Below are 9,467 nucleotides of genomic sequence, written 5' to 3'. Positions count from 1 at the left end.
AGTGTCATAATATCAGTCTTGTAAAGGCTTCTGCAGTCCCGGCTTATGTATGCGTGTGTGTAGTGTGTACAAGCACTGATGTGTGTTTGAACTGACAAATTGCGGCATCCTCCGCTGCAGTTGTCAACATGGAGGACAATGCAAAACTGATTCGTACTGTCGACGCGAGATGTGTAATTAGGTATGGGATAGGGAACAACGTGCCAAGATGACTGGTGTTATATATTACTAGGTCTTGCGTGCACAAATCACTTGAATTGATTGAACTGAAAAAGGACCAAAACGAAATAACTTTTAAAAGCGACAGTCACCTTAATTCTCCCAATTTGGAAAGCTGTGCTGCGACACAGATACCTTGTTAGTCTACAATCCCAGGGCTATGAAGCAACCGGCTGGGAAGATTTCACAAGGATTGATAAGAAACTTCACCCCGTCCATCATGACTACGACGAGTCCTTCACTAACTGTGGTGTCCTTCCCTCCAGATGTTGTGCAGACGACAGTGCGTCTGTACAGTGGTGGTCATACGCAACTTGTGATGCACATCTACGCCGAAAACACAATACTGGTACAGGGCAAGCAGTGCATCGCGTGGGTGAAGGACGAATTCCAACGCCTGCAGGCTGTCGTACACATCATGGCCGAGCTGTCCTCCGTCACCACCGAGGCCGTGACCACAGCTGTCAAGGGCGTCACCCTCCTCCACTTACTGATGGGAACAGCGGTAGCAGCACAGACGTTTCTGATCATCATGACGTCATTGCTCTTACACCAACCAGCAACAATATCAACAACACCAATAGCAACACCGACACTGCAACTGATGTCGTCATTGTTGCTCCATCTACCGACGGCAGTGCCGACAGCGTCAACAGCGGAGACATCACAGTCGACATCATCACTGGCACCAACAACGACAGTGACACCGCATCTGAGGACACTATAGATGCGGCTTCTACCTGTGATAGTCGTAGGTGGTAGCAGCAACCCCGACACTACTGAAAGTAGTACTGTCATCGCTACTGACAACGGGGGCTGTGCTGTCAGCGGAGGGGTCAGTTTCAACATTGTAGTTGTCGCTGGTGGAATCAGTGCTGTCGCTGTTAATGGTAGCACTATCATGCAGTGGTGTTTTTATTAGCGTTAATATTGCAGCTGTGGGTAGATGATACAGTGTCAGATGAGGTTCTACTATCATTAGCTCCGCTGGTGTTCATCTTGGCGATGATATCGTGACTACAACTGACCTACAGAACTCTGACATGGATTACAGGATCTTTTCCGTGTACACTTGGTCGTGTACTTGCGTGTACACACGAAGGGGGTTAAGGCACCAGCAGGTCTACACATACGTTAACCTGGGAGATCGGAATCATATCCACCGTTGACCAAACAGGCGGCCGCGGCAGGGATTTGTACTCACGACCTTCCGATTAGGAGGCCGATGTCATCAACTACGCTACTGCGCATGTCATATACATGATTGTGCAGGCCAAGGATGAATAAGGAACCCGTATTTACTATTGAAATGAATTAATACGGTCAAACTGTCTCGGTTAACCAAAAAAATGTCAACTTCGTAACATGGTGTCTCCTAGCTGGCACACAGCTCTGGAGAATCACCAACTTAAAAGCACCTCTATGAAATCTGCGGTCAAAGGGAAGCCAGCTGGTAGTCAGACAGAGCGGGCACTTACAAAAGTTATCCTACGTACTGTGCAGAAATCTGCCGTTCGTTGTTCTGATTGATAGCGTTGTACTCGTTTCACTCTCCTCAATAACAACGAACACAACGCACTGCAGAATGCTTGCTCTTGATAAAAACTTCACAGAAATGTCAAAGTTGTGTATGCACGCGTGCATACACGCACGCAGAAACGCACGCACGCAGGCACACACACACACACACACACACACACACACACACACACACACACACACACACACACACACACACACACACACACACACGCACGCACGCACGCACACACACACACACACACACACACACACACACACATACACGCGCGCAAGCAAAACTCAGTATAGTCTCATGTTGACCACTTTATTGTTTTGCACATAATCAAGAAGTCAAGCCCCATATTAGTTATCAGAACACGTAAGTAGCTCCTTAGTATTACTTTAAATAAAGTAAAGAGAATACATTATAGTTGCAATTTAATGTTGGCTATAATCATTGAAGGAACTGAACATGCATCTTACAAAATGGTATACGCTCAGGAGAACAACCCATATGCAGATGTCATTAGAAGTGCACTTATTCAACAAATGGTTTGTCATTTCTAAGCAAATGTGCAAGAGATGTGAGTTATCTAAAATAATGGAATTTTGCCAATGTTGTGTAAAACAATGTTCGGACATCTTAATTAGGATATGGTTCAGGGATGCTTCGGCAGGTTATTTTAAAGCAGAAAGCTGCTGTAAATGCAAAGGATGTGTACCTTATTTTAAAACAAATCGAGTAAGGCGAAAATACAACATTTAGTCAAGCTCAGTCGAACTCACAGAATAAAACTGAACGCATTGCATTATTTCCGCAAGGCCGCACACTCATAGCATCGTCTGTCCACCGCTTGTTTCAAAGGAAGTGAAATTAACAATCCAGAAAAGCGCGGTAGCAGTTGCGCTGAGGAGGATAGCACGCTTTTCTATATCTCTATTCTTTTTAACTCTCTGAACGTGTTTTAAATCCAAACATATCATATATATATATATATATATATATATATATATATGTTTTTGGAATCAGGAACGGACACGGAATAAGATGAAATTGTTTTTAAATCGATTTCGGAAATTTAATTTTAATCATAATTTTTATATTTTTAATTTGCAGAGCTTGTTTTTAATCCGAATATAACATATTTATATGTTTTTGGAATCAGAGAATGATAAAGAATAAAACAAAAGTAATTTTGCATCGTTTTATACAAAAATAATTTTAATTACAATTTTCAGATTTTAAATGACCAAAGTCATTGATTAATTTGTGAGCCTCCAAGCTGAAATGCAATACCAAAGTCCAGACTTCGTCGAAGATTGCTTGGCCAACGTTTCAATCAATTTGATTGAAAAATGAGGGTGTGACAGTGCCGCCTCAACTTTTACAAAATACCGGATATGACGTCATCAAAGACATTTATCGAAAAAATGAAACAAAATGTCTGGGGATATCATACCCAGGAACCGGCTCTCATGAAAAAATTCATAAAGATCGGTCCAGTAGTTTACTCTGAATCGCTCTACACACACACACACACACACACACACACACACACACACACACACACACACACAGACACACACACACAGACACACACACACACACACACAGACACACACACACACACACACACACACACACACACCACGACCCTCGTCTCGATTCCCCCCTCTATGTTAAAACATTCAGTCAAAACTTGACTAAATGTAACAAGTCGCGTAAGGCGAAAATACAACATTTCGTCAAGTAGCTGTCGAACTCACAGAATGAAACTGAACACCAATGCAACGCAGCAAGACCGGATACTCGTAGCATCGTCAGTCCACCGCTCACGTCAAAGACAGTGAAATTGACAAGAAGAGCGGGGTAGTACTGTAGTTGCGCTGAGAAGGATACCACGCTTTTCTGTACCTCTCTTTGCTTTAACTTTATGAGCGTGTTTTTAATCCAAACATATCATATCCATATGTTTTTGGAATCAGGAACCGACAAGGAATACGATAAAAGTGTTTTTAAATTGATTTCGAAAATTTAATTTTGATAATAATTTTTATATATTTAATTTTCAGAGCTTGTTTTTAATCCAAATATAACATATTTATATGTTTTTGGAATCAGAAAATGATGGAGAATAAGATGAACGTAAATTGGGATCGTTTTATTTTTATTTTTATTTTTTTACAAGTTTCTAATTTTTAATGACCAAAGTCATTAATTAATTTTTAAGCCACCAGGCTGAAATGCAATACCAAAGTCCGGGCTTTGTCGAAGATTACTTGACCAAAATTTTAACCAATTTGGTTAAAAAATGAGGGCGTGACAGTGCCGCCTCAACTTTCACGAAAAGCCGGATATGACGTCATCAAAGACATTTATCAAAAAAATGAAAAAAACGTTCGGGGATATCATTCCCAGGAACTCTCATGTCAAATTTCATAAAGATCGGTCTAGTAGTTTGGTCTGAATCGCTCTACACGCACGCACACACGCACGCACACACACACATACACCACGACCCTCGTTTCGATTCCCCCTCTATGTTAAAACATTTAGTCAAAACTTCACTAAAATTAATGTAAAAAGGACACGCTGTGGTTGTATGGTGAGACCACGTACGTTGTGGTACATTTTCTGTAAAACATATAGTATCCATTTCAAAGATTGACAAACTCATTAAAACAAACAGACACATCAAGTCAAACAGACATGTTGCACACACAAATACTGTAAACAATCTAAAATACAAACACTTCGATGAATCTTTAAGTGTAATCGAGCAAACATTAAAAAAACGGCAATAGCAAATTGCATACATTTCACCAAATGGTATACAAACAGGAACATAAACAAGAAGAAGCATAATTATGTATCTGTAACTCAGAACATACAAAATACAAGCGGTTAATGAGCAATAACTTTTAAAAACGAGAAATGATCTGTTATAATCCGAGTATTGTGTAAGCAAATGTAAATCATAAGCTGGTATATTAATTAAGCTCCATGTTATACCAACTGTAGTTAAATATTTTAAGTACATAATTTTATTTCCTCCAAACTGAACTTATGCACTCATTTTCTCCACACACAAATGTGTTAAAAGTACAATATTTCTCATGTAAACGATTTGGGTCAACGCCTCAGATCTGTCCAGCGTGCACACGTACCAACACTCAACTGGTTAGCTGTGTTCTATGCACTTTGGGCACTGTTGTTATTAATCAATGTTGTTACAGACACTAGTTAGTATATATTGGTTTTGAGAACGTATATGTACATAAGCACAGAAGAAATTAACCTCAATACAATTCCTATGAAATGTTGCGCCGTACAAGAATCTCAGAAGATGTGTCTTCTTTCAAGTGCTTGGGTAAAGAAAAAGACCGTTTCCCAATTTACTGTTTGTCTAGTATTTGTTTCACCGACACGAACGGTTCACACTCGTTCATTGGTTGCAAGTGTACTAAGAAATCAGTATCAGGATTATAATCAACTCAAAATAAAATAAAATAAAAGTAACTGTAATGGAGAAAGAGCAGTGGTGGTGCATGTGCATGTAACATAAAAAGAAACGAAACACTACAACATTAATACTAAACTTAAACATATGTACTAATAATGTTAATAACATTGTTCTCAACTGAACACATCTCTGCATACAAGAAGGTTTCCCCCAGTGAGTCGTGCAACATTAGCGTTGTGTGTTCTGGTACACTGCAGATGTGCCTGAAAATGTTCAAGTAAGTGTAAATGCAAATGTACGTGCCAACACAGCAAGCACATTAATTCTGACTAACTCCGCGCGTGTGTGTGTGTGTGTGTGTGTGTGTGTGTGTGTGTGTGTGTATGTGTGTGTGTGTATTTGTGTGTGTGTGTCTGTGTGGTGTGTGTGTATGTGTGTGTGTGCTTGTGTGTGTGTGTGTGTGTGTGTGTGTATTCTAATTTAAGTGTTACTGTTTTTAGCAAACTTCTTGTGTAATAAAAATAAGCAATTACAATAATAATGTATACTCACAAGAAACATTAGTTTATGAATACAACAAAAAAGGTAATATCTTACACGAGATGACACGCACAACGCTAAGCTTTGCTTACGTAAAACGTCAGAAGTTCCGGTGTCACTGTTGCCAGTAGGTCCGGAGTAAATCGAACGTAAGCCAACTTCCGACATCTCCAGACTGCTGTATTCTCCTTTAGACACACGGATATTGATAATTATTTTATTCTGTTTTATTTGATACCAGTGTTTTTCTTCTTTGTTTATGGGCTTAAACTCCCACGTTCACTCGTGTTTTGGCTGGAGTGGGATATTACGTGTATGACCGTTTTTACCCCACCATTAAGGCAGCCATACGCCGCTTTCGAGGAAGACATGCTGGGTATTTTCGTGTTTCTATAACCCACTAACCTCTGACATGCATTACATGATCTTTTTCCGTGCGCACTTGGTCTTGTGCTTGCGCATACACACGAAGGGGTATAAACCACTAGCAGGCCTGCACATAAGTTGACCTGGGAGATCGGTAAAATCTCCAACCGTAACCCACCAGGCGGCCGTGGCCGGGATTTGAACTCACGACCTTCCGATTAGGAGGCCGATGCCTTATCCACTAAGCCACTTTGCCCGTGATACAAGTGTTCATAAGACGGTCAGGCAGACAGCCAAGTCCGACAAATCATACAAATAACAGGTTGTAAAAGTCACATGAATTTCTATATGCACAGCTTGGTTAAATGCTGTGATGTCTGCGGCCGTGCGACACATATAACGTGTTTCTTCTAATGTTTGAAACTAAAGCAACAGCACAGACGATAGCAAAAAGAGCATGGACCAGCAAGATCATAGAGAGAGACAAGCTGGTTAATTTGTTGTAGGTAAGTCAAGTTCAGAGTGAATGAGGTTGAAAAAGCTAATGTTTTTCATAAATGTCACTTAAAACCATATACAAAATCTTGATCTGCTTACAAAAAGAAAAACTCTTGATCTGAAGGGGGGGGGGGGAGGAGGGGGTAGACAGATACACCAACAGACAATCAACAAACGGACAGAAGGTAAGCGACGGAGACAAGCAAACAGGTAGGCGGACAGACAGGCATGCAAACAACCTGGCAAACTCAACACTTCTAATAATAATTGACACTTATTGACGCGGTTGTGCGGTGGTATTAGACCTCACCTGTGGAGGCAATCTCTGGAGGCGTTGCATTTGGCACGTTGTCCACAGGGGAACTAAACAAAGCAGAGTCAAGCAGATCATCACAACATGAATGCGGACATGTTCTCGTTCACGACTACGTGTATATTTCAAAGAGTCAGACGTATAACATGGTCTAGAAAGCTTAACCAAAATTGTTTTCGGGAACGAATCAATCGTGTTTGACATGAGTAACGTAAAAGAATAGACGATTCCTTTTAAATAACTCTGTCACAGCTACATGACCGTTCGGCAGAGTTATGCCGCTTGAAGCTCGTCCAAATATTTCGACTTCCGCTTCCGGCCAACACGTGTTCGAAGTAAGCAAGCAAGGAGAGAGGAGAAACATCGGTCCAAACATTATGCGTTGCTCTTGGAGAAAGTGCGATTCTAATAGTCGATACCCTGCGCACGTACGAAACGGTAATTTGTGTTCTTCCATTTGTGAAACGTGACATTACACGCCAGTCACTATAGCGAGAGGGTAAGACTCAAACACGTGTACAGGAACAACGTGATGTGTGATTAAAGCAAGGGTACTCACTCTTTCACAACCCATACACACCCGACAGAGTTATTTCCGGAATTCGTCTATCAAGCGACAGATGTATAGTATCTAACACAAAAAAGCGTGTGTGTGTGTATGTGTGTGTGTGTGTGTGTGTGTATGTGTGTGTGTGTGTGTGTGTGTGTGTGTGTGTGTGTGTGTGCGTGCGTTGGTGTGTGTGCATGTGTGTGTGTTTGTGTGCGTGTGTGCGCGTGTGTGTTTGTGTGCGTGTGTGTGTGTTTGTGTGCGTGTGTGCGCGTGTGTGTGTTTGTGTGGGTGTATGTGCGTGTGCGTTTGTGTGTGTGTGCGCGCGTGTGTGTGTGTGTGTGTGTGTGTGTGTGTGTATGTGTGTTTGTGTGCGTGTGCGTGTGTGTGTGTGTGTGTGTGTGCGTGCGTGCGTGGGTGTGTGTGCATGTGTGTGTGTGCGTGTGTGTGTGTGTTTGTGTGCGTGTGTGTGTGTTTGTGTGGGTGTATGTGCGTGTGCGTTTGTGTGTGTGTGCGCGTGTGTGTGTGTGTGTGTGTGTGTGTGTGTGTGTGTGTGTGTGTGTGTGTGTGTATGTGTGTGTGTGTGTGTGTGTGTGTGTGTGTGTCTCGAATTGGAAATCTATTAATTGTTAGTGAAACCTTTTGCTGTGAAATGTTGGATTTAAAACTTACCTGGTCATAGACTTTGATGAGGTTTTTTCTGTCAAAAGAAATAAAATCGGTTACGATTCGTCATATCAGTTGCAGGGATGTTGAAAACAATAACAAAACCAACAAACCAATCTGTGTCTACTAAGGATGACCTGGACTTATCTTTATACACCACCAGTACTTCAAGAGGGTGTTATCAGTTTCAATTCCAAACCGGTTGCGTTATGTGCAAATCGAAATTACTTCTCTTTGGATCACAGTGTGAATCGCTATAATGTGTTCTTGTTTAAGCAGAATTAAAGCTGCAGACATGTTTTTTTGTAGTAGCTAGTATACTTATTCCAATCTTTTCCAAGAACTTCTTCTTCTTCTTCTTCTTCTTCTTCTTCTTCTTCTTCTTCTTCTTCTTCTTCTTCTTCTTCGTCGTCGTCGTCGTTCGTGGGCTTAGACTCCCACGTACACTCGTGTTTATGCACGAGTGGAATTTTACGTGTATGACCGTTTTTACCCCGCCATTTAGGCAGCCATACGCCGTTTTCGGAGGAAGCATGCTGGATATTTTCGTGTTTCTATAACCCACCGAACTCTGACATGGATTACATGATCTTTTCCGTGCGCACTTGGTCTTGTGCTTGCGTGTACACACGAAGGGGAATAAGCCACTAGCAGGTCTGCACATAAGTTGACCTGGGAGATCGAAAAAATCTCCACACTTAACCCACCAGGCGGCCGCGGCCGGGATTCGAACCCTCGAACCCTCGACCTTTCGATTAAGAGGCCGACGTCTTACCACCCCGTCACAGCGCCCAAGAACTCCGGCAAAACAGAAATCTTCTTGTACCTCAGACACAAGTTTGTTGTTAGAATCACAGTTAGTGTATTTTGCCTCCTCCAAATACAAAAGACAAACTGTATTTTATCTCGCTCCTGGAAGAAACAAAGGTTACAAAGGTTTTTTTAATTTTGCAACAAGTAATGTAAAGAACTAAATCTTGTCTGATAATGACTGATGCTATGAACTATTTGGGTAAGAAAGACAGCTTACCTGTCCACTGAACGTTCATTTGTCGTCTCCATAGCCAGATGACAACGACACCATTGATCATCACCAACAGCGCCAAGACAACACCCAAGCCCACAGCAACAGTGAAATACAAGGTAAGACGTGACATCCCCACGCTCGATCTGAGCTTGGGCTTCAGCAGTACCTGTGTAAAAGCTTCCAGTTTTAACACAGGTTGGTTTTTTTGTTGTTTTTTTTTTCAACTTAAGACACACTGCAGAGAATTGTAAACAATGGGAAAATGCGTGTCTGGTCCCCATAATGTGCGGACATTATTTTTTTAAC

The 9,467-nt window shown here is 41.6% G+C and overlaps 1 protein-coding gene across 2 annotated transcripts in view; it reads right to left on the bottom strand.

Moving 5' to 3' along the window:
* Nucleotides 1-2,051: 2,051 nt before the first annotated feature.
* LOC138973232 (uncharacterized) overlaps nucleotides 2,052-9,467 on the bottom strand; it is a 9,221-nt gene continuing 1,805 nt past the window's right edge. For both annotated transcript variants that reach the window (XM_070345951.1, XM_070345950.1), the window contains 5 exons: nucleotides 9,165-9,327; nucleotides 8,141-8,168; nucleotides 6,919-6,971; nucleotides 5,837-5,932; nucleotides 2,052-5,467 (listed from right to left, as the gene is read on the bottom strand). In XM_070345951.1, coding sequence (XP_070202052.1) covers nucleotides 5,860-5,932; nucleotides 6,919-6,971; nucleotides 8,141-8,168; nucleotides 9,165-9,327 — 317 coding nt within the window. In that variant the 3' untranslated portion in view covers nucleotides 2,052-5,467; nucleotides 5,837-5,859. The remainder of the gene's footprint in view (nucleotides 5,468-5,836; nucleotides 5,933-6,918; nucleotides 6,972-8,140; nucleotides 8,169-9,164; nucleotides 9,328-9,467) is intronic.

The sequence above is a fragment of the Littorina saxatilis genome, linkage group LG8 (genome assembly GCF_037325665.1).
Source record: "Littorina saxatilis isolate snail1 linkage group LG8, US_GU_Lsax_2.0, whole genome shotgun sequence".
In the NCBI taxonomy this organism is placed as follows: Eukaryota; Metazoa; Mollusca; class Gastropoda; order Littorinimorpha; family Littorinidae; genus Littorina; species Littorina saxatilis.
Note: the sequence above shows the minus strand (reverse complement) of the source record. Positions and strands in the feature narration are given on the sequence as shown.